The sequence below is a fragment of the Apiospora kogelbergensis genome (genome assembly GCF_038363985.1).
Source record: "Apiospora kogelbergensis strain CBS 113332 chromosome Unknown utg000003l_segment0_segment0, whole genome shotgun sequence".
In the NCBI taxonomy this organism is placed as follows: domain Eukaryota; kingdom Fungi; phylum Ascomycota; class Sordariomycetes; order Amphisphaeriales; family Apiosporaceae; genus Apiospora; species Apiospora kogelbergensis.
In genome coordinates this window covers 4,054,340-4,078,803 of record NW_027117420.1, presented here as the reverse complement: position 1 = coordinate 4,078,803, position 24,464 = coordinate 4,054,340, and the positions used below count along the sequence as shown (strand labels likewise).

The following is a 24,464-nucleotide window of genomic DNA, read 5'->3' as shown; positions in this document are numbered from 1 at the left end:
CCTATATTCCTCCGTGCCGGCCTTTCCTTATACCTTGCTCGTCCCCCTTTCCCATTTTCGACATACCTCCGCCAGACCCTCTTGCCATGTACTTGTGTTATCTGTGATATCCTTCTCCTCCAGATCTAATCTTCATTGATCAAACCCCACCTGCCTGTGCTTCAAGTGGACGACATACCGAGCCCGAACATGTCCATGCCCGGCGTCGCCAGTTTGGCTGGCCTTGCCACCCGAATGCTTCTTCGCCGCGACAACGATTGGGATGGTGATGATGTGGGAGAGAACAAGAACTGTGTCAAGGCTGTCCCGGGGCCGAACGGCCATGTGCCCCCGAGGCATGCAACTCGTACTACAACTTCGATCCCAAATTCGAACCGGCCGTTGCTGTTTGCGCACTGTTCGGTATCTTTACTCTGGTCCATTTCGTTCTTGCCATAGTCTATCGCAAGGTATGTCCAAGCCCGCACGAACTTCAGTAGTCATACCGTTGCCGAATACTGACAATCTCCTCAGAGGTTCTCATGGGTTCTGATTATGGGCGGCGTATGGGAGACCGTCTCCTTCGCCATCCATGCCCTCGGCTCTAGAGACCAGCAGAACCAGGCCTATGCCTCTGTGGCACAAATTCTCTTCCTCCTGGCACCGTTGTGGATCAACGCCTTTGTCTACATGTCTTTTACCCGCGCCGCCTGGTACTACCACTACCCGCCCGAGTCCCCGCGCCGCTTATTGGGCATCCCCATCACCGCCATGACCAAGATCTTCGTCTGGGCCGATGTTCTTGCTTTCCTCGTCCAAGCTGTTGGTGGTTCCATGGCATCGCCCGGTGCAAGCGGCGATATTATTCAGAGTACGTCCATTGGTTGCGATTAATGTCACACGAGACCACTAAGCTAACTGGTTCATTACAGAGGGTCTGACGGTTTATTTGGTGGGCATGGGTGTCCAACAGTTCTTCATTGCCATATTCTGTATATTCATGATCCGTTTCAATATTCGTCAGCGCCAAGGGTACGGTTACGCCGGAAAGGGTGACTGGAGGCCCCTTATCTACGCCTTGTATGCAACCTTAGTTTGTATTACCGTAAGTACCATCCACATCTTTCGCCGAGAACTGCAATATCTGGCTCCTTGACTACCTTTTGCTAACCTGAGCCTCACTGTGCCAGATTCGTATCATTTACCGCATTGCTGAGTTTGCTGGCGGCATTACACCCTCGAACCCCATCCCCTTCCATGAGGAGTACTCTTATGCGCTAGATGTATTCCCTATGATGGTCGCGCTTCTGATCCTTGCCATCTGGCACCCCGGGCGCTTTTTGACAGGCCGTGACAGCGAAATCCCCAAGGTTTCACGCAAACAGAAGAAAGCGGACCGCAGACAGAGGAAGGCGGAGAGGAAGGCCGCGGATCTTGTGTAAAAAGGTTACAAGACCCGAAAACCCTTGTCACTTGGAGTTGCTACGGCAGGAGACTGCGTGGTTGCTACTTAAACCTTGGGATTTACATACGAGTATGGAGAAGGACAGCCGGACTGGACCTAGACTTGAGGGGAAAATTGTTTAGTTTATGCATGATATGCAATAATATGACTACTCAGAAGTTTCATATCTTTAAACTATAAGTACTTTATCTTTCATTGCTTAATAAATCTTTAATATTTATTATCAACGACTGGTACACCGATATTTCTCATCTACTGTATGACGCCGCTTAATCGGTTGGGAGTTTACAACTTAGCTAGTGAAGAACCACAATTACCCCTGAATACTGTAAATAGCTGGCCTAGGAAAAGGCCGAGATTGCCCTTCAGCCATGACAGAAAATAGTTTCGGAATACAACAACCAATATGAATCTAGGTAGAACGTAGCTGTACACAATTAACCCATCTATCTATCTACACGAACCCTGTAACTTCCCAATTCCAACCCTCCACATCCTCTGCATGCCCACGCTGTATATCCGCCATCAGCCGCGACAACCCTAGCAGTTTTGCCTCCTTCTTATCCGAGCCCAGGAAGTTAAACTTCTCGTTCGTGCTTAGGCGCACCAGGCTCTTGACGGGCACCGCGGCCGCCGCCGTCCCGACGGCGACAACCTCGTCGAGCTCGCCAATCGAAGAGAAGGCGACGTCACGGTGCTCGATAGCCCATCCCTGCTGCCTCGCCACACGCACCATGGTGTCGCTGGTCGCGCTGGCGATGGCGTTGTCCGTCCGTGGTACCACCAGGGTGTCAACCCCGTTCTCTTGTGAGGTGGCGTATTTCTTGTGGCCCAGGAAGCCGCTCGTCGAGAACTCCTCAATCAAGGTGCGAGTGGCGCTGTCCAGGTGTAGCGTGATGCCGTAACCCATCTCGCGGGCCTTGGCGGCATGCCGCCACACGGGCGCATAGTTGCCGCCGACTTTGTAGGCCCCCATCCCGTGAGGGGCGGCGCGATCAAAATCCTCTAGAACCACGCCGTCGATAGCTGCAGACCCGTGATAAGGGCGGGTAGGCTGGACGTAGACGGCCAAGATGACCTCCTCGGGTGGGGCCAGGGCCAGCTTGGCCGAGGCGCCGAACATGACGGGGCGGATATAGAGATAGGCCTCGGTGTCGGCGGGAGGGACGTACTCAGCATTGCGAGCAACGGCAGCGCGAACGCACTCCAAAAACAGCTCCTCCGGCGGCTCCGGCAGACAGACCGACGCCGCCGAGCGTGCCAGACGGGCGGCATGGAAGCGCGGCCGAAAGACGGTGATTCTGTTGGCGTTGTCGCGGAAGGCCTTCATGCCCTCGTAGCATTGCTGGCCGTAATTGAGGCCGGGGCAGAGCCCGTTGACCGAGATGTTGGGACTCTCGACAAAGCTTGGCGTCGTCCACTGACCGGTGGAGAGGTGGTACCTGGTCTCGATATGGCCGTTGACGCTAAGGTCCAGGGCCAAACCAAGGTTGGCCCAGTCTAGCCATGGGACAGATTATGTTAGCAACCATGGAACGACGTATGCTGGCAACCATGGGACGGTGTCTGTTAGCAACCACGGAGCGGTGTGTGCTGACAGCTACGCTTTCATGCATGGTGACTAGGGGATTGTGCTCACCGACGCTTGCATTGGGGGCTGGTGCCGTCATGTTTTGCTGCTGGCTATGCTTTGCTTGCTTGAGATGGATTATGGTAAGTGAAATGGTCGTGTGACCTAGGTGGGAAGGCTAATTCGAAGATTTAGATGAAGTACACCTGCAGGAAATTCGCAAGAGTACCCAAAATAAGGATCAGATGAACCGTTCTGTTGATCTATGCTATTTCTAACACACTGTGACTAATATATGCATAAGTGGCCTGAATGGATATATCCTTTCCTATTAGTGAGAAAAAGAAATAGTATACTGTACCATACGAGGATGAAACTGTAATCATGTCTGACAACGACAGCCGGTTATTCTTGTCACTGGATCTGAGTAATGCACCCCATCAACCCCAGTAATTGGTACTGTTTGATGATGAGCAGGGATACCGTCTCGTTGAGGGTCACACACAATCCCGGACCCTGTCGAGAGGAGTATACATTTTGTTATAGCCCCACAATGGGCAGGATCTCCACTGTCTATGGGTCCAACGCCAGTACAGTAAGCAGAATCTCCTACAAAGTATACTTCACTGACTATCCACGTGGGCGATCTCTCTGGCATGGAGTAATCCGAGACCCGGCCGAGTCAACCGTGTTCTAGTTGGTGGCAAGATGGAGCCATGTTCTAGCCACTCACTCAGTAAGGAAAACCTGGAAATTTTGCCGTGCTCACTAGTAAGTCAGCATAGGCTCACTCCATCGCCTCGGCCAACCCCTGGAGGAATTCCCACGACCCTTCGACGCAATACGAGGGCGGCGATCTTGCCCAAGCCAAAATACGCCTCGTATAGTACTTTCTTACTGTGTGAGGTCTTGGAAACGTTTGGGAGTTTGGACCTTGTCAGTCAGGCCAGACCACATTCAACCCCTGAAGCGAGTCTCAAAAAGGTGTACAGGCAAGACGAGAAAGCTGATCTTACTCACAACATGTTGTGCTACACATATACTTACTGTAGGGAGAAGGCAGCGGGATCTCGATGGCCCTTTCACAGCTGACATGTCTACAACGAGCCTTAACGGTGTGTACTACTAGCTATGGAGTGGGCGCTGGAATAATGAGAAGTTTGAGCTTAGTATGTAGAACAGGGGAGTGATGAGAGTGTCACAGTGGAAGACCCGTCAGAAATACCCGTCAGATATCTCTCCGGACTCTCTGCTATACCACCGATTACTATTGCGATACTGTATCCGCGGGGAACCCTAAGCTGGATGCGAAACGAGTAATGCGAACGGGGAACAGGAGAGAATCCAACCCTTGATAGCAGTGAGATAACCATCCATGCAGAACCAGTCCAGTGATTCATGTTGCGGGTACTGTCGCTGTAAGCTATTCCATGAAACAGTGACGACATCCAATAGAATCGGAGCACTCGGGTCGATAGCTTTGCAGGAGCAATCTACTCGGAGGGAATTCTCTTTATCCATTAGGACTTGGTGAATGAGCCGGGACTCTCCTCTTGAAACCTTTTTCACTGATGCTTAACTAGAACTTGGCATTGCTGATCAAGTGCTTGTTTCGTCCTTTAATATAGTCTATCTATAACTGTGCGTTCCATGACTGTCACCACTCGACAACCGAGATAATCACTGTAGATGTCCTACTAATCGACATTATCAACACGTCCACTGCAACCCGGGTAATATTCGAGAACCAACATTCACCAATATGATAGTTGATCCAGTCTCGAGGGCGTTATCGTCCGTCCCGGGACATATACAACAACAAGCCAACCCAATTAAGGAGGAGTTTCTATCACATATTACCCAACTGTACAGTGAAGAGACATCAACCCCCTTATCATCACTCGAGGTGCTGTGTCTATTCATCACCTACACATCCAGCCGGCTAGACAAACCAACACATCGAGAACTAGCAAATCATCTATGGCATCACATCGTGCAGCCCCAAGTCCAGCAGCCACATCATAACATCCACATCTACGCTGCATCCGAATCAGAACTACAATCGCCAGAGGCAAGGAGGCGCCTAATCAACATCTACTACACCGCCAAAGCCAGCACAGGTGCCAACCTCCCAAGCCTAGCAGAAGGCAAGACAGCTTTGATCCGCTCTCAGGCCCAAGGCATTTCGCGCATCTTCGCCATCTTCGGTGGCCAGGGCAACAATAAGCACTATTTCAATGAGCTGCGGAACCTATACCAAACTTACAAGCCGTTCTTGACGGATCTCCTTGAGGAGCTAGATTACTTACTGCAAACATTGTCCCAGGATCCGAGGGTATCGCATCTGTACCCGGAGGGCTTGCACGTTCGGAAATGGCTCGAGGAAGGTCCCGAGGCAACTCCCTCATCGGACTACCTTATCACCGCCCCCCTCAGTTTCCCCCTGATCGGTCTCCTACAGCTAGCAACTCTGCAGTCCATCTGCATGAGCCTGGACGGCACGCCCGCTGATTTCCCCGGGTTCTTCCATGGGCTCGCTGGCCACTCCCAGGGTGTCGTCGTCGCCGCTGCCGTCGCCACCGCCGCGACCTGGGAGGACTATGCTGCAGCCGCGCGGAAGGCGGTCACCATCCTCTTCTGGATCGGCGCCCGCAGCCAGCAGATATGGCGCCAGCATAGGCTCGCGGAGGACATCGCTGCACAGCTAGAAGATGAGGGGCACGGCAAGGCGTCGCCTATGGTCTCTGTGTCCAACACCGAGCAGCGCCACTTGGATAGCCACCTCGCTCTGCTGAACAAAGCGCTACCGGCCGCAAACCGCGCTCACATCGCGCTCGTGAATTCCAGCTCGAACTTCGTTGTCAGCGGACCCGAGCGGACACTTGCCGCTCTGATATCCTCGTTGAAGGCTGACTCGGCGAAGGACGCCCAGTCGCAAGCGCGCGTGCCTTACTCGCAACGAAAGCCGTCACCGACTATACGGTTCCTGCCTATCACTATACCGTGCCACTGCAGTCTGCTCGACGAGGCAGTTCCTCTGATCGACGAAGACCTACAGGGTCTCTCAATCCGATCGAGCGAACTCCGGGTTCCCGTGAACAACTGTCACAAGGGCTCTGCTCTGCTGTCCCTTATGGGCCGGATATCCGATGCCAGGATCGGCGGTGGCAATCTGGTGCCCCTGCTCGTCCGCATGATCACCTCAGAGCCCGTGTTCTGGGCTGAGACCGACTTCGCAGACGCTACGCATATCCTGGACTTTGGCCCCGGTGGTACCAGCGGCATCGGTGCCTTGACGCACCGCAACGTCGCTGGGACGGGCGCACGCGTTCTGATCACTAGCAAGCTAGAGAAGAGCACCCCGAACGACTCGGATCTCGGCTCGCTCTACGAGGTCTTCTCACACGATGAAGACGACTTATACCACTCATCCACCTGGGCCACCGCAAACCTTGGGTCCATCGTCCAGACCGCTTCGGGGCCCATCATCGCCACCAAGCTCAGCCGCGTTCTGGGCCTCCCCCCTTTCTTCGTCGCGGGCATGACGCCTACGACCACCCACCCGAAGTTTGTAGCTGCGGTCATGAACGCGGGATATCACGTCGAGTTCGCCGCGGGTGGCTACCACAACGCCGGCGGCCTCCGCAAGGCGCTGTTCGAGCTGCGGGACCTGATCGAGCCTGGGCGTGGCATCACCATCAACGTTATCTACGTGAGCCCCAAGGCCATCGCATGGCAGATCCCGCTGATCCGCCAACTTCGCGCCGAAGGGTTCCCCGTCACGGGCCTCACGGTCGGCGGCGGCGTGCCCTCGCCCGACGTGGCGAGCGAGTACATCACGACGCTCGGCGTGCGGCACATATCTTTCAAGCCTGGCTCCGTTGCGTCAATACGTCAAGTGGTCGAGATTGCCAAGCGTCACCAGGAGTTCCCCGTCATTCTGCAGTGGACCGGCGGCCGCGGAGGCGGCCACCACAGCGCCGAGGACTTTCACGCACCCATCCTAGAGACGTATGCGGAAATCCGCGCCTGCGGCAACATCGCGCTGGTGGCCGGCTCCGGCTTTGGCTGCGCCGATGATGTTGTTCCTTACATGACGGGCAATTGGAGCTTGGCCCGCGGTCGGAGGGTATGCATGCCCTTCGATGGAGTGCTATTCGGAAGCAGAGTTATGACCTGCGCCGAGGCGCTGACAAGCCCGGGCGCCAAAGCCGCCATCGCCAAAGCCGCCGGCGTCGAGGACCAGGCTTGGGAGGGCACGTATCGCGGACCTACTGGAGGCATCGTCTCCGTAGTAAGCGAGATGGGCGAGCCGATTCACGTTGTCGCGACAAGGGGCGCGCAATTCTGGGCCGAGATGGACAAGACCGTCTTCTCGGTGGAAAAGAAGAAACGGGGATCCATTCTCAATGCGAAGAAGGAACACATCATCGGTAAACTCAACGCCGATTTCCAACGCCCCTGGTTTGGCAAAAAGGCCGATGGTCGCAGCTGCGACGTTGCCGAGATGACGTACGGGGAGGTCTGCGACCGGGCGGTGGACCTCATGTTCGTTGGCCGCTGCCGCTGGATTGATCGGAGCTACGCCAGCTTTCTCGCCGATTGGATCCTGCGGATAGAAGAACGATTCTCTCAAGCTATGGAGCCTGTCATCTCGGAGGCACTCTGCCGTGACGACCCGATCAAGGCTGTGGCGGCGGTTAAACAGTCGTTCGCAACTGCAGCAGCCACGCAGGTGTTCTCCGAGGACGCCCACTACTTCATGCAGCTCTGCCGACGCCCGGGGCAGAAGCCCGTGCCGTTCATACCCGCCCTTGACGACAACTTCGAGACCTGGTTCAAAAGGATTCTCTGTGGCAGTCGGAAAACATCGACGCCGTTGTCGACCAAGATGCCGGTCGTACCTTTATCCTCCATAGCCCCGTCGCAGCACGCCAGACGTGTCAGATCGACGAGCCTGTCGCTGATGTTCTAAATGGGGTCAACCATCGAGTCATTCAGCACTTGTTAGGATCTATAGTCGCCGAGCCACCCCTGGAGGAGTTTCTTCATAGCGGCCTTGTGCACCCAGCGTACGAGGTTATCACCAATGGCGCTGTCAATCTCCACCCTGGGCGCAAGGACGAGCTCCTCGCTTTCCTTAGCGACCCCCGAGCTAGCTGGCTCAACGCGTTGCTAGGAAGCCCCCTCATCATCCGCGGTCAGGACCTAGTCGAGAACCCCGTCCGAAGACTGATTCTGGGCCTTCAAGTCAGCCATGTCGAATTCAATCCCGAGTCTCTACGTCTCTTCACGGTGGGAAACCAATTGGACGTGGAAATACGCCGAACAGACAACAACGAGATCTGCCTGACGCCCTTCACCTACGTGACCGGCCAGACGCAGCAGCCCGTTTCGATGCTCCTCAAATTCAGTACCGGCCTCACAGCAGCTTTGCCCCCATCAGTGAAGTTGTTCACGACAGAAACGAGCGCATCTCTACCATGTACCGAGAGCTCTGGATATCGCCATCCCCTAGTGGTATCATCGTGAAGCAAGAGACACCTGTATCACCCGAGTTCGCCAGCTTCGAAGACACCTTTATCGTGGACGGAACCCGAGTCTGTGCCTTCAGTCGTAGTATCGGATACACCGGAGGTCACTACGAAGGCCAGGTCCCCATGGACTTCGCTATAGTCGCTTCCTGGAGCCCAATCTGCAAGGCACTTCTCCAAAGCCCTGTCCAAGGTGACGTTCTGAACTTGGTGCATCTCTCCAACGAATACGAGATGAGCAGTAGCCATAACGTGCAATCCAAGATGATGGAGCTCGGAGAGGAGCTGAGGACCAAAGCCTACGTCAACGCCATCACCATCGGCGACTCAGGCAAGACGGTCGAGGTCGTCTGCGATATACGTCGACATTGTAATAGCCCAGCCTTCATGACCGTCCGCTCCCGCTTCCTGTTCCGCGGTGCCTACACAGACTATACCTCGACCTTCGCACGCAAGACGGAGCCCTTCTACGAGGTGAAGATGTCATCGAAACAGGACATCGCCGTCATCGCCGAAAAGCCCTGGTTCCACCTCGAGGACAAGAACAAGCTCAACAACCTTAACCTGACCGACCTGACGCTTGAGTTCCATCTGCAGACTTCCACCAAGTGGTCGAGCGCGACGAGCAGTCGGGTTGACACGTCGGGTAGGGCCTATGTCCGGTCCGAGGCCGGTGATCTGACACCTATCGCAATTGTCAAGCACAGTGCTGCGGTTGTGGGAGGAGGCGACTCGCGGCACAACAACGTCGTCCTGTCCTACCTAGAGCGCCATGGGCGCATTGTGGTATCCCAGCATCAACACATGCTTCCCGCTGCTGCATCAGCACACGTCTCCCAGTTGCCCATCCCCATGAGCAACGAGCCGTACTCCAGAGCCTCAGGTGACTTCAATCCCATTCACACGTCGCCCCTATTTGCGCACCTCGTAAACTTGCCAGGCACCATCACACATGGCATGTACTGCTCCGCTGCCGTGCGCCAAGTCGTCGAAAAACATATGGCCGACCAGGACCCCCAACGCATCCGGAAATACGATGTCTCTTTCGTGGGAATGGTATTACCTGGCGACACCCTAGCAGTCTCCCTCCGCCACACGGCCATGCAAGCCGGGCTCAAATGTATCGAGATCGAGGTGACTAAAGGTGACGGCGGAGAGAAGGTGCTCGTGGGTTCCGCGGTGATCGCCCAGCCCACGACGACCGTCGTCTTCACGGGCCAGGGCTCGCAGGAGAAGGGCATGGGCATGGACCTGTACGCGACGTCGCCCGTCGCGCGCGCTCTGTGGGACAAGGCCGACGCCTACTTCCTGGCGCAGTTCGGCGTGAGCATCCTGGACATCGTGCGGCGCAATCCGACCGAGATCAAGGTGTGCTTCGGTGGCGTGCGCGGCCGGATGCTGCGGCAGAATTACATGTCCATGCACTACGAAACCCCTGCGACTGGTGAAGGTGCGAAGCCGGAGCGTCGACCGATGTTCCCGGAGATCGACGAGCGCTCGACGTCGTACACACACTCGTCGCCCAAGGGTCTGCTCTTCGCGACGCAATTCGCACAGCCAGCCTTGACCATCATGGAGATGGCCGTGGTCCGTGACATGCAGGCGCACGGCGTCGTCGATATCGAAAAGTGTCATTTCGCGGGCCACTCGCTCGGCGAGTTCGCGGCGCTAGCCTCGTTTACCGACTTCATGCCTTTTGAGAACCTACTATACTTCGTCTTCTGCCGCGGAATGACGATGCAGAGCGCCGTCGAGAGGGATGTACGTGGGCGCAGTGCCTTTGCCATGGTGGCGGTCGATCCGTCGAGAGTCTGCAAGGGTAAGAAAGAGGTTCATCTCTACCTCACAATATAGTATTTGCTAATCGCGTTGACAAATAGGCTTTACCGAGCCAACACTCTGCGATCTCGTCGCCAAGATCCACAATCAGGCCGGCTTCTTCGTGGAAGTCGTTAATTTGAACATCCGCAACGGCCAATACGTATGTGCCGGCGATCTCCGCGCCCTAGACCTCCTGCAACGCATTTGCGATTCTTTGAAAAGGCAGGCCTCTGTGTCCAACCTCTCTCAGGACGCTATAACCGAACTCGCCGAGGCCTTGATCGTCAAGCTTGCACCCACTTACGACGCCATAGCATCCGCGTCCGAAGTCCAGCTCCAGCGTGGTGCGGCCACCGTGCCTCTCTCAGGGGTCGACGTTCCCTTTCATAGTTCGTATCTGCGACCGCGTATGGACGCTTTCCGACGCGTTCTGTTGGACAACCTGGACGTGTCGCGTCTAAGTCCGGAAAAGCTAGTTGGCAGATATGTGCCCAATGTCACGGGAAAGCCGTTTGAGCTGAGCCGCGAGTATTTTGAGGAATCGCTGCGTATAACAGGCTCGGAGAGAATCCAGAAGGTACTTGAGGATTGGGATGCCTGGAGGGCGGGATCGGTGCAGGTAATGGTTTGAGTGCTACGAAGTTTTGAGATCATTTCCTTGCATATTGATTTTCTTACTTGGCGTCGGAGTGTATGGAATATATATTTTGGTAGTCAATTAATTGCAATTCGTCATGGAAAGCGGACATGTATCTCGTACCTAGGTAGAATTTATAAGCCCATATCGTCATGTACCGTCTCCCATCTTCTTCCCTAACGCCGTAAGCCACGCAAATGCAGAGCAACTCCTTCATGATATCTAATCTAGCAAATGGTTTCAACGCCGACGCTTATGTCTAAAAACAGCAGAAGCTCCGCATCATGCAATCAACCATCATTAATGAGAGATGTACTGGAACACCGCCGACACCTCCGACTCATCTGCTTCTTGTCGCAGCAATAAGTCCTGAATCTGCTTCATGGCCGAGGGTATGAAGTGATTCCAGGTGCTGGTGTCACCATACAACAACGCAGGAGCTTTGATGTATTGTTTGCCATCAGGCTTGCACCGCTTACACTTGAATGTGTCATGCGTGTCACTTCTTGTGTCTCCGCGGTACTGGAACAATTCTCGTAGGCTGTCCACTGAGAAATGACGCTCAACATCATCCGCCGAGTCCACAACGGTAGACGATAGAGCCTGCTTGTGGCTTTGACGCTGGAAGATCTTCTCCTCAATCGTTCCCGTCGCAATGAAACGGTAAACAAAACAGTCCTTCTTCTGACCATCACGCCATACACGGGCGAGTGCCTGCTGATCGGCAGCTGGATTCCAATCTGGGTCGAAGAGGACCAGACGATTGGCCCCAATGAGATTGAGACCACAACCACCAGCCTTGCTAGACAGCAAGAAGACAAACTCCGGGCCATCGGGATCATTGAACTTGTCAACGAGCTTCTGACGCTTGTTGACGTTCATCGTACCGTCAAGGCGAAGGCAGCCATACGCACGATTGCGACACAAACGCTCGAACAAGTCCAAGGTCTGGGTGTAGTTGCTAATGAGCACGATCTTGTCGTTGGTGTCTTGTCGAATTCGTGCAAGCATTCGGTCAAGCACTTGCATCTTCCCAGAGTACCAGGGTTTAACGTCGCGGTCTCGTCCGCGTCCTTCCTTTGGCACATAATCATCCGGCCAGTACTTCTCGCAGCCTGGTAGATCATCGGAAAGGTTGAGCAGATCAGGGTGATTGCAGAGCTTCTTGAGCATACCGATAGCCTTGAGAGGTTGACTGCCTTTGCCACGCAAGAGAGCTTGAATATCAGGGCTCGTGATAAAGTACTTGTACAAGTCGAGTTGGAAGGGCGCAAGGTTGCAGAAAACAACATGCTCGTACTTGACTGGTAAGTACTTGGACAAGATGTCGTTAGTGCGGCGAATGATGAATTTGTTCACAATGCTTAATAACTCTGCAGTACAAACATTGCCCTTCTGACGGTCGGCTTCAGAGGCATCGGCATCGCGACCTCGCAAGATAGGAAGCTCGAAACGTTTGCGGAACTCCAGTCGCGTGCCAAGCAGATCCGGATTGGCGAAACTGATAAGGGCAAAATACTCCGATAGATCATTCTGAATGGGGGTTCCAGAGAGAATGACTCGTCGCTTAACGTTAAGAGCATTGAGAGCAGTAAAGGTTTGGCTGTCACCGTTCTTCAGACGATGACCCTCGTCGCATAGCATGAGACCGATTTGAGTGTTCTTAAGCTCCTCGGAATAAAGGCGCAGGGTCTCATACGAGACGATGATAACCGGTCGCGTCACAGCACGTCCGGACGAAATTGCCCACTGGCGTAGCTGGCGCGTAAGTTCTTCTTTGGAAGCCTTGCCATCGATCGCAAATGGCGTGACGGCGTCCGCACCAAGCCACTTAACAAGCTCGTTGGCCCAGTTTCGGACCAAACTGGATGGGCAGGCAACAATGGCCTTCTGGATAGTAGTCTTGCCAGCATCTGGTGCCTGCTTCAGCAGTGTCCACAGAAGCGTGATGCACTGCAGTGTCTTTCCCAGACCCATTTCATCAGCCATGATGCAGCCGTGGGCCTTCTCGTCGATCATGCCGGTAACACATCTATACATAAACTTAACGCCTTCGATTTGATGTGGTCGCAGCACCTTGGCCACCCTCGGGTCGATCACGACAGGCACTCGGGGATGCTCGCCCTCGACCTTCTTCTTGATTCCCAAAATCTCCGACAGACTCTTATGAACGATGGGTTCGTCTATCTTCGCCTCGACTTCTGAAGGCTTCTCTTCTATCTTGGGCTTCTCTTTCGGTTTGTCGTCAATGGTAGGATCGTAGAGCACAATGGCGAACTCTCCACTCGGATCGTGCAGTGGCTTGGCGACGAAGACAGCACCCTGCCTGAGACCCAACGTGGGGGGCGGACGATTGGGATTGTAGGCTGAAGTGTCTTTGTTGACGAAAGGCACGGAGAAGGCTTTCCTAAAGACTTTGTCCTTGTCCTTGGCCTGGAAGACAGGAAAACGGTTAGCATCCCGATTGGCTAGAGCCAAGCGATCAGCATTGGTGTATGGCTTGTCGGCCGAGTCTGCATCTCCATCGGCGCCCTTGTAATCAACTCTTCTCTTCTTGCGCGCAGGTCGGTCGGCGGTGGGAGTGCGGGATGCTGAACCGGGGCATTTGAAGGGCTTGGCCAATCGATCAACGGAATCGGACGACTTGTATCGCGGACCTGGTGGTAACTTCACAGGCGTAGCTTTGGGGGTCTCCATTCTGAAACAGCTTCTCGAGGGGCAGATCAGATCGGTATTGGGAGAAGATCAATTACAGCGGTCTTCCTGCAAAAATGCGAACCACTTTGTATTGCCACTGGGAAGAGTGGGAGCTGGAACTTTGGAAGTGGCGACAAGACGCGGTAGCGTAGCGCGGCGCAATAGATTGGACGACGGGCCTCTTTCCTAGAGTCCCAACATTGTGCAGAATACAATTCCAACAACGGGTAGTTTGACAAAAAGGTGAAGAATGCAAAACAAATATGGGAGTTTCTCTTTTCCAATTCTGAACCTGGATTATAATATCACCCCAAATGTTCGGGTAGGTATGATGCTTACATTTGACCAGGTTTGTTGACTTGGGCAGGCGCGCCGCGACTCCCGCAGGTGAATTGCGCCTGCTCACGTGACTTAGTCGATGTTGCTGCCTGCCGGAAGCCATTAATTGTTTCCACCAATTTACCTCCAGGCAGCCTGCCAGGTACCAAGTTGACCCTAGAAATCTCGGAAGACTGCACCCCTCCTCTTTCAACAACCACGAAGTCTCTCGAGGCAAGCCATTTCTGTGGGACATGGGGATTGACCCTTTTGTCGTCGTCAAAAACGTTGGCAACAATGCATGCAAACCAACAAGCTGCCACACAAGGTAATCGCCAGTCTCCAATATCCAATCGTGAACATCGATGCAATAGTAACAGAACCCCACGCTGCCCCTCACTAGCGGATCGCGGGGCAAAACATGTGAAGATTACGGGGCCAGGTTTCTACGCTTCCTCTTGTACTCATTTTCGGTGAACACACTCAATTCATACCCATGCTTCGTAGCGAAATGAAAACACGCTCCATTAGTTGAAAACCCTGATAATCAAGCTTCCTTGATGCCAAGACCATGTCGGCAGACTTCTGGGCGGGCTACATCAGCGGCGCTATCGGTATCATCATCGGCAACCCGTTGGACGTGATCAAAGTCCGCCTGCAGGCCAACAAAGAGTCCGCCACCCCGACCACCGGGCGGCAGCAGCAGGCGGCGGCCACCTCCTTCGTCCGTCAGTTCCAGAACACTTCGTCGCTGATCACAGGCACCGCGGCACCCATCCTGGGCTACGGCGCACTAAACGCGCTGCTCTTCGTCTCGTACAACCGGAGCGAGGCGGCAATCAACCAGGGCCTCTCCCTGCAGCCAAATCTATGGACAACTTGGTTGGCTGGTGCGATCGGCGGGCTGGCGACGTGGGCCGTGAGCACACCTACCGAGCTCATCAAATGCCGCGCGCAGCTCGCGTCGACACCCACGTCCAGCTGGGCTATCACGCGCCGCATCCTGAAGAACGAAGGCGTACGGGGGCTTTACTTTGGAGGCGTCGTGACGGCGCTGCGGGATAGCGTCGGGTACGGATTCTACTTCTGGTCCTACGAGCTGAGCACGCAGTGGATGGCGTCGGCGAAGCAGGATCAGGACAAGTCGCTCTCTCAGGAGGCCGCAAAGGTGCTGCTCTGCGGCGGCCTAGCTGGCGTCATGACGTGGGCGAGTATCTTCCCGCTGGATGTCATCAAGACACGAGTTCAGGCCCAGACCCTGGATCCCGCCTCCAGACCCCTGCTTGACGACCCGACGAAGCCTCAACGTCGTCTCGGGGCGGTGGAAGTCGCGAGAGAGGCGTATAGAGAGGGCGGGATGCGTGTATTCTTCAGGGGGCTAACAATATGTAGTGTCAGGGCGTTTTTTGTCAATGCAGTGCAGTGGGCTACATATGAATGGATTATGTATGAATTGGGACAAGGAAAGCGTAGATCTACAGAGCCTTCTACGATGAGCATATAGATGAGACGGGTAACCGAATACTACAATTACTGCATGACCCTTTTTGGGTGGCTTAATGTATCTCACTCTCGTTTTACTTGCAATGCCAGGTTGATCAAATATCACGCCGGTGTGTAGACCTACAGTGCTTTAAGCAGGCCATTCTTGCCATTGATGATTCGCAAAACAACCCTGTCTGTATACATCACAGCATCACGCATCATACATCACTCCCAAGTAGATCGAATGCATTTCCATGCTTCCAACTCCATATCCCTGGTAATGTCATGATACGACAAGAAAGCCATTGCTCGCTACTAGCGTTTTATGACAGGACGTTTTATGATTACGGGCGTCAAATGCCACATCGTCCATTGACTAGTCGAAATTGGTTTGGCTAGATGGCACATCATTGGCATATAGCAAGACCAATCGGACCCCTACCTGTGGCAAGACTCAACTGTCGATCAGAGTTCTGATGGAACGCAAAAACGTCCTTTCAGCTCGTGTGCGCTAGCTACGCTCGCAAATAACCCTGTATTACGTCTTGTTCTTGTTCATGATCAAGCCCAGTTGACCTGGAGGGGCTGGCCCTTCAGCGGAAGGCCTAACTCAGGAGCATTATGATATGTGAAGTGAATGTATTCTTAGTCACTTCAAACAGATTCTCACGAAGCCAGGGTGCTGTTGTTGACTGATCAGTCACCCAATTGACACCCATAAAGGTTTGACACTTTACGTCGCGTACACAGCTGTGTATGACAGCAAATAGGGCTGTTGAAACCCTGCCGCCTTTCTGGTCATAATCGGCTTAACACGCATGCGCGGTGTGTTTGATCAGGAAGGAACTTTAGTGCATTTGATATTCCGATAAATTCCTGTGACTTGGAAAAGGCGCATCAACTCCTACTTTCGTGTCCCTCCCGCCTCGCAGGAAACTCGCTCGAGCTTCCTACCCAAATTTCCCTTTGTCAATTGCGCCTGCCACCTTCAGAAATTTGATATTCACACATTCAACACACACATGGAGACCTTGGTCGTGACATTCGTGCGACTGGCTGGGCTTCTTGCCGCCTATCGTCTGGCCATCTTTCTGTACAACATCTCGCCTTTCCATCCCCTGCACAAGTTCCCCGGGCCCAGATTCGCCTCTATGACCTATGCGTACGAGGCGTACTACGATCTCTGGCTAGATGGAAAATACACCCGCCGCATCAAAACAATGCATGGCGAGTACGGTAGGTTCCCTACAGACTACAAAAATAACAGCACCGATGAGACTGACAAAGGTTACCAGGCCCGATCGTGAGAATCAATCCAGATGAACTCCACTGCGCCGACCCAGACATGCTTGACGAGATCTATGCCGGAGGAGGTCGAGCTCGGGACAAGTGGGAGCACTATGCGGCAATCATGCCTCTCTCGCGCGCGGGCTTCGCGACCATCTCCCACGACGTTCACCGCGTCCGCAGAGGCGCCATGGCTCGCCATTTCTCACGCGCCCAGATGCTCAAACTCGAAGGCGAGATTCGCGATTTCACGGTGCGCACCGTGAACAAGATGATTCGATGTGCTGGCGATCCCGGCTTCGACGTCAAAGAGGTCTTCAACTGTCACACGGCCGATATCATATCACAGTACTGTTTCGGTGAGTCGATGGGATTTACTGACCAGGAGGGCTTCGAGCCGAACTTCGGAACCTGGGTCAAGTACGCACACATCACTTCTCTCTATCTTGCTTATACGCCAGAAATTTCTAACCAGTCTACCTGCAGGTCTTTCCTCAAGACGTCCTATGCGGTTAGACACTTGACTAGAAACATTCCTGGATTCGGCGCTCTAATCAATACAGCCTCATCATATTTTGGCAGCTACATGGGCGAGGATGTTCGTAACATCCACGACCAACAAAGGGTACACATCCCGGGCCATATCAACCGAGCAATCGCCAATAAAGAAAATGGAAGGGTCTTCGCTGAGTTATTGAACTCGCCGTTATTGCCCAAGTCGGACAAGGCTATGAAGCGACTCGTCGGTGAAGGGTTTACTTTACTTGTAGCGGGCACAGAAACCACCGCGGTGAGTGTTCATCCTTCTTGTTTACTCCTACTAGCAGACTTCCCATCGCCAGCTGGCCATCTTCCATAAACATTAACTGAACCACTGCAAGGTATCCCATTTCTTGCCATCCCGCGCTAACGATGCGTACGTAGGCCACCCTAACATACCTCGTCTACCGGCTGCTTTCTGAGCCCACTATTTTGAAACGCCTACAAGAAGACATGGGAAACGTCGGTATGTTAGGGCGGGAGTTTGAGTTTGGGAAATTGACTAATGGTCTTTCGAATTCCTCAGATCCTAAATGGACACAACTGGAGCGAGTCCCATATCTATGGGCCACTGTCCACGAAGCCCTACGCTTCACCCCCGGCATTGCCCACAGATCGGCCAGAAAGGCACCACTCGAGGAGCTCATTTACGACAAGGGAGAATACCACTATATAGTCCCCAAGGGCACTCCAATCGGTATGAGCTCCATGATCCAGAATATGGACCCCATCTTGTTTCCCAATCCGCAAGAGTTCAAGCCCGAGCGCTGGCTTCTTGCAGACGGGCAACAGAACTACGCTCTTGAGAAGAAGCTGTTGTCCTTCAGCCGCGGCAGTCGAATCTGCCTAGGGATGGATCTCGCATACTGCGAGATGTACCTGATGGCCGCCGAGTTGGTACTGCGTGTCTTGCCGCATTCGCGCCTTGTCGACACGACGCTCGAAGACGTCGAGTACCACCATGACTGCATCGTAGCTTCGCCCAAGTCAGGTTTCATTGCCGTGCGGATGGTTATTGACGCGGAATGAGCTGAGTGAGTCGACGGTGAACGGGGATACCGCCAGATACCAGGCGATCACAGCTCTACGGGCCGAGACATGGCCATAGCATGGGTAATTGTAGTTCAGTATGTTGCGGCTCGCGCTATTGTAATACCACTTGCCACTCCTTTGTCGAATGCTCCATGATCCGTTCGGCGTGCCTCCCCTGACCAACACGCTCACTGTTAATACTTCATTCAACCAGTCGCCGTGGATAACTATTATGTATCAACCCTCCCGGAACCCCCACGTTTTATTCCCTTCTAATTTGGTGGTGGGTCTTCTAGCCCCCCACGCAGCGTCAAAACTACTATGCCCCGCCCGCACTAGGTTCAGCGAGCAAAAAATTAAGAACGACGCGAGCAGGATTTGAACCTGCGCTCCCGAAGGAAATAGATGCCTAGAATCAATCAAGGATTCAATTCTAGTCTATCGCATTAGACCACTCTGCCATCGCGCCATGTAACAGCAATCAGCTCACATATTTAAATTTGCGGTTATATAACTTATTATAGTACGAAATGAAGAATCTATAGACGGTTAATTTCCTTACTCTCCAATACTATTATAATGGATATCGTAATGTGAAAGTATATATAGACACAGACAGACCTATTAGGGTTGTTAATGTTGAGAGTATATCCAGTATCCCTCGCCAAATATATAGCTAGGCTATCCGTATAGGGGAAAGCGGTCGAAATCGGGGACCCTTCGAGCAAAAGCACGCATGGTTTAGGGGCGGGAGGGACGCGTATCATAACTCGATGACATAGTGAGCGCAAACTATGAAAATAGTGTGTATGTCAAGGAGTATCCCGGACAATATGTAGCTGCTCATGGATAATGGCTAGGATGTCGAGCTTTTGTGACGACGAAGCGTATGAGAGAAAGGGAAATATTCTAAAGCAGTGAGAGAGAGAGCGGACACAGCTTACGCTGGTGCTTCACGCGAAAATTGCAAAGCAGAGTAGGAAGGATAAGAGCTGGTTGAATGGCAAGACTGGATAGTAGAAGCTCCTGTAACACTTCCAACCATCTCTGGCCTGATGCCTGCGATCTATTGGGATAGCCAGACGGAGTTATCTACACAGCCTTGGCCAGCAATATCAAAGTTTCGCTCTACCAAGTTCAAACCTCATACACAAGCCTAAAGACAATCTTATTTGTCTTGTAAGGGGCAGACCGCTCTTGAATCGTTTGTTTTACCTAGACTAGACCTACACGAACCACAGTATAGAAGAACCGAGCACGAACAAGAGTAGTCCCTAAAATAAAAAACAATGGAAATCGCAAAGAAGTAGTTCAACTTCGATTATATAGTAGGTCGGGTTCCATTCTAGCAACCGCACAGCAGTAAATGATGAATAGCTGGCTCATAGGAAACTTGACTTCTGAGAATAACTCCTCGTCTATCGATAGCATAATGTAGGGTGACACAGCCGCTGCTAAAGTATCTATATCACTCAGGTAAGTAACCCGCAGACCGACCCGGAACGCTTTATTGGGTTTATTACGATAGTGGTGTTGAAGTAACTGGCTGGGAAGTAAGGGTCTCAGATAACAGCTTCTCCCTTTCTCTCGTATTGTTTCTTTTTGGTGGATTCCTCTTCGTATTGAGCCGAGATGATACTTCGCCAGTCGACCGGACAAATAGCAGGCGGTCTAACTTTACCTCCGTATTTGACGAGTATTCCTCAAGCTATGCGAGGTCTTACATCATCTTTCGACAGCCGGCTGATGGAAGGCACGCTACAGAGGATCGGCCAAAGATGCATGGAGGCTGAGGTGGAGGTGAAAACGGCTGTTGGAAGTCGGAAATATTAGTAGGTTCATGGGGAGACGGAAAATCACTGTTTATTATGGCCATTGCCTGTTTGTTTGGGTCGCATAAATCTTGGCGGACGGTGATATTTACGGTTGGCATCCACTCCGATAAACAAAACGGGCATTCGGGGCTGGGCCGCCGAGGGTCCGGCGCGCCTAGCTCCTCCAGAATAGCGAGATGAAGATCTGCCGACCTGGTTTGCCCCCTACCTCGGCTTCCCGTCGATAAGGGTACCAGACTTGCAGGGATTCCCTTTTGGGGCAATACTGAACAGACTTTATGCTTACCCTTAGTTGGCTGTACGTAACGAACCTACCGACGTGACACGATGGTGGGCTCTTGGATGCAGGCACATGAATCAGCAGGTTGGAATTTCGGCGTAGAGGCCCTCGAAATGCGGGGCGGGCGGCGATGGGATCAGAAATGGGATTGCAGATGGTCGAGCGTCGTCTCCACTCTACCCCCCTATACGGGCTATAGGGAGACGGCAGTGACAAGACGCCGAGACTCGATCGCGACTTACATGCACGTATATGTATGTCGATGGGAACCAGCCAGGTTTCAAGAAGTTCTCGCCACACACAGGCTTCTTGTCGTCTTCCCATCCTTCGCCATGCGTCTTCTCTCCTTCTTCTGGGCTTCCCAGGCGGCTTCCGCCGCCGTCTTGGCACCGCCTGCCAGCGACAACACCAACGAGGCGTGTAATGCCCAATGCATGAAGGAATTCGAGGCTGCCCTGGCTGCAGAGAGAGCAATGTGGGCCACCCCCAACTTCGCCGACGACCCCTTCTACGTGACGCCGTCGAACGCCACCGGCGCCAAGCCCGGCGATGTCCTGCGCTGGCAAGACCTTTCTGCGGACCAGCTGGCCACCAACTGGACCAAGGTCCCGGGGGGCATGTCGCTCTCGCGCTTCATGTACGTGACCGAAGACGTCGACCGCAATCCCATCCCGGCCACGGCGTTCGTTTTGTTGCCCATCGCCCCTCCCGCCGGCAAAGACGCGAAGTACCGGACCCTTGCCTGGACCCACGGCACGGCCGGACGCGGCCGCCAGTGCGCCCCCAGCAACAACCAGCAGCTCTACTACGAGTGGATGGGCCCCTTCTTCCACGCCTCGCAGGGGTACGCCGTCGTGGCGCCCGACTATGCGGGCCAGGGCAGCGAGATCAAGGGCGGATTCCACTACGAGGCCGGGTACATGCACGCCGCCGACGTTGCGTACTCCCTCGTCGCCGCGCGCAAGGTGATCGGCCACCTCTTGACGGACGAGTGGGCCGTCATCGGCCACAGCGAGGGCGGCATGACGGCGTGGCGCACCAACGAGCGTCTCGCCATGCCCGACCAGGAGGAGCTCCTGAAAGCCGGCAAGTTCCTGGGCTCCGTCGCGGGCGCACCCGCGCTCCGGCCCACGCAGCTGATCCCGCGGTCCATCGAGCTTGCTAAGGGCGGCCCGCTCGGTGCCCCCCGTGTCCGTCTTCCTGCTGCAGAACCTTGTTCAGATCTACCCCGAACTGAAGCTGGAAGAGATCATGACCGAGCGGTCTCTCAAGCTGCTCCCGCTGCTCGACCAGGGCTGCCTCGACACGAGCGTTCCCCTTTTCGCCAACATGACGGCGGACGAGACGTACAAGAGCACGGCGTGGCTGACGAGCCCGCAGTTCGCCGAGGACTGGCTGAAGCGCTACAACGGCGCGGGCCCCCATGCCCTCGCCGCGCCCATGCTCGTCGTCCAGGGCATCGCCGACTCGCTCACGTACGCCGAGAACTGCGAGTGGGACTTTGACCAGACCTGCGCCGCCTTCCCCGAGTCCGACGCCGAGCTGTACCTAGTCCCTGAGTTGGGCCACGGCCCAGGTTTCCAGGCCGGCCAGCCCTACTTCAGCGCCTGGATCAACCAGCTGTTCGAGGGCAAGAAGCCTGCCCCGGGTTGCAAGAAGGTCACGGTGGAGCCGACCAACTTCCGATACCAGCACGGGAGGACGGGCTAAGAGTCATCATTACTGTTATGTCATGAGTGATGAGGCTTTTGGGTGGCACATGACCACAAGGTTCAACCATGTAGGAAACGAGATTGATGTATATAGGCATGCGAGCGATAAGTGTGTGAATGGTTGGCGCTTTATGTAGCATGTTACAGATTTCACTTCACGGCTAACTTCATTAGGGAGGACATGAATATTTAATCCATATTAGTATTTCGATTGTCAAACAATGGTGCTCATGCAACCCGATGTCTCCTCGGCCCTCCAAGTTGTTCCGGTGCAGCCTCCCCCTCTCTTGAAAGAGGGAAGAAAGGAAGGAGAAGAGTAAGTAATCAAACATGACCAACCGAGTTCATAGGATTCTCGACGATTTCGAGTACTCGAGTTGCTATTGTAGCAAGCGCAAGTATTACTTGACTCCTTACTTAGGAGAAGCATTGCCCGATTAACAGAGTAGATACCTCAGGTGATGAGACAGTGTTCTAAACTATATACATTAGAAGACAACCAGTATTGTGCTGGTGAATGAAGATTGTTGATAATAGCATTTTGCGTACTGGGCAAGAACATGAAACTCGTCGCCATGGCCTACCTGCGTGTAACCTATTGTTCGGACTTGGCGGCTCATCGTTCACCATGAGTAGTCCAGCATTTCATGTTGTTCATACTCGACCGATCTTGAAACCACCCGGAACCCTCTCCTGGAACACCCCATCCGGATCGTACTTGGCTGAGACTTCCTTCAACCGATCCAGCGCCTCCTTGCCATACGTCGCCAGCGGGTTCTGCGCCGGATCGCAATAGTTGATGTACAGCCAGCTGGTGCTGGCGCCGAGCCCGGCCGCGAACGCCTCGATGTCGTCGAACGCGGCCTTGATGTGCGGCGCCGCCGCGTCGCGCAGCTCGGGCGTATCAAACTCGGCCATGATCATGAACATAGCCGAGTCGTGCGACATGGCTCCCAGGCCTACCGTGTCTAGCCCCCGCGCTTGTGACTGCGTCGCCATGTTCTTCAGCACGGGCTGCAGCACGTAGCCCAGCGAAAACTTGTCGGGCGACCCGAGGTCGCGAACCGTCTGCGTGAGCTGCGTTGATCGCTCGTGGGTCTTCTGTATCACTCTGTCGTCGTACTTGTAGCAGAGCGTCCGCCAGGCGGTACTGTTCATGAGTCGTAACGTCAGCAATTTACTCCAGGAATAAGCACCTCCTTGCCCGTAGTACTTACTATCGCCCGTTCGGCACCTTGATAGAGCTTGCGATCTTGTATATTGAGGTAGGACCCATTTGTGCAAAGTTGGACGGGACCTCCAACGTCTTCTCGTACATCTTGGCGTTCTCGTCGCCGTCAAGGCCCATGAGCACCGTCATCCACGACACCTCCATGCGGGCCGAGTCGTACGTCCAAAACAGCATGTACGCTCCGTCGGGCGCCTCAGAAACGTGGCGCATGTAGTCGCCATACGCGTTAAGGAGTGCGGGGCCGGCCTCGTCCGAGTACATGGCGAAGCCGCCCCAGCAGGTCTTAGCGGGGAAGGTCTCGAGGTCGAATCGGGTGACGATGCCGAGGTTGTTGCCGGCGCCTTTGAGCGCGCGGAACAGGTCGGCGTGCTCATTGTCTCTCTCGGCCTCGACGACGCGCCCGTCGCCTAGCACGACCTCGTACCGCACCACCGAGTCGCACGCCAGCCCCGTCCGACAGTTGTGGAACGACAGCCCGCCGCCCGTCAGGTAACCGCCCACTCCGACGTCGCCGACGCGGCCGCCCGTTACCATGACCCCCTCCCGCTCTACGACCGGGTACACGTCGTTCCAACGGGCGCCGGGCTGGACGGACGCGAGCTTCGTGGCGGGGTCGTACGTCGTCTTCTTCAGCCGGCCCAGGTCGATGGTGACGCCCTCGGTGATGTTGCTGGCGCCCGGCCAGAACATGTGGCCACCGCTGCGGATGGCGAACTGGGCGCCGGGCACCGCGACGATGGCCTTGACGGTCCGCGAGACCTCGTCGGTCGTGCGCGGCTGCGCAATGGCCCAGGGCTGCAGGCGCGCGCCGAGTGACCAGTACGAGTCGATGCGCATCTTGTAGATCGGCTTGGTGGGGAGGAGTAAGGTCGCGCCCAGCCCCGCCTCCTCGAGACTGGCTATCACGGCATCCCTGGTAGTGGTTGAAGAATCGGCCATTGCCGAAATCGAAGTTGGCTGCTGTTGGTGTTGAAGCGAACAGGGTTGAGTATCATTACGAGACAGGCATTGGTATTGGGAGCATGCTATTTAGGTAGGTAG

General features: G+C 54.4%; 8 protein-coding genes across 8 annotated transcripts; 5 read left to right on the top strand and 3 right to left on the bottom strand.

Moving 5' to 3' along the window:
• Positions 1-189: 189 nt before the first annotated feature.
• PG998_006067 (uncharacterized protein) lies at positions 190-1,421 on the top strand (the record flags this gene model as incomplete). The annotated part of the gene is made up of 4 exons (XM_066872885.1): positions 190-425; positions 516-850; positions 912-1,084; positions 1,170-1,421. The coding sequence occupies 4 exons, from the start codon at positions 190-192 to the stop codon at positions 1,419-1,421; spliced, it is 996 nt and encodes a 331-aa protein (XP_066732982.1).
• Positions 1,422-1,898: 477 nt separating this feature from the next.
• On the bottom strand, positions 1,899-3,114 carry PG998_006066 (aminotransferase; the record flags this gene model as incomplete). Its single annotated transcript, XM_066872884.1, has 2 exons — positions 1,899-2,944; positions 3,084-3,114. 2 exons carry the CDS (start codon positions 3,112-3,114, stop codon positions 1,899-1,901), a joined length of 1,077 nt encoding a protein of 358 aa, XP_066732981.1.
• A 1,662-nt stretch (positions 3,115-4,776) lies between these two features.
• PG998_006065 (fatty acid synthase beta subunit dehydratase protein) lies at positions 4,777-11,000 on the top strand (the record flags this gene model as incomplete). Its single annotated transcript, XM_066872883.1, has 4 exons — positions 4,777-7,850; positions 7,934-8,467; positions 8,533-10,367; positions 10,429-11,000. The coding sequence occupies 4 exons, from the start codon at positions 4,777-4,779 to the stop codon at positions 10,998-11,000; spliced, it is 6,015 nt and encodes a 2,004-aa protein (XP_066732980.1).
• A 306-nt stretch (positions 11,001-11,306) lies between these two features.
• PG998_006064 (recombinational repair protein) lies at positions 11,307-13,703 on the bottom strand (the record flags this gene model as incomplete). The annotated part of the gene is made up of 1 exon (XM_066872882.1): positions 11,307-13,703. The coding sequence occupies one exon, from the start codon at positions 13,701-13,703 to the stop codon at positions 11,307-11,309; it is 2,397 nt and encodes a 798-aa protein (XP_066732979.1).
• Positions 13,704-14,592: 889 nt separating this feature from the next.
• On the top strand, positions 14,593-15,525 carry PG998_006063 (uncharacterized protein; the record flags this gene model as incomplete). The annotated part of the gene is made up of 1 exon (XM_066872881.1): positions 14,593-15,525. One exon carries the CDS (start codon positions 14,593-14,595, stop codon positions 15,523-15,525), a length of 933 nt encoding a protein of 310 aa, XP_066732978.1.
• Positions 15,526-16,528: 1,003 nt separating this feature from the next.
• Positions 16,529-18,362, top strand: PG998_006062 (trichodiene oxygenase; the record flags this gene model as incomplete). Its single annotated transcript, XM_066872880.1, has 4 exons — positions 16,529-16,742; positions 16,802-17,583; positions 17,718-17,799; positions 17,860-18,362. The coding sequence occupies 4 exons, from the start codon at positions 16,529-16,531 to the stop codon at positions 18,360-18,362; spliced, it is 1,581 nt and encodes a 526-aa protein (XP_066732977.1).
• A 2,450-nt stretch (positions 18,363-20,812) lies between these two features.
• On the top strand, positions 20,813-22,190 carry PG998_006061 (Secretory lipase; the record flags this gene model as incomplete). The annotated part of the gene is made up of 2 exons (XM_066872879.1): positions 20,813-21,670; positions 21,720-22,190. The coding sequence occupies 2 exons, from the start codon at positions 20,813-20,815 to the stop codon at positions 22,188-22,190; spliced, it is 1,329 nt and encodes a 442-aa protein (XP_066732976.1).
• Positions 22,191-22,846: 656 nt separating this feature from the next.
• On the bottom strand, positions 22,847-24,446 carry PG998_006060 (Bifunctional solanapyrone synthase; the record flags this gene model as incomplete). The annotated part of the gene is made up of 2 exons (XM_066872878.1): positions 22,847-23,342; positions 23,410-24,446. Coding segments are annotated over 2 exons (1,533 nt in total), but the record flags the coding sequence as incomplete, so codon positions are not given.
• Between the last annotated feature and the right edge of the window lie 18 nt (positions 24,447-24,464).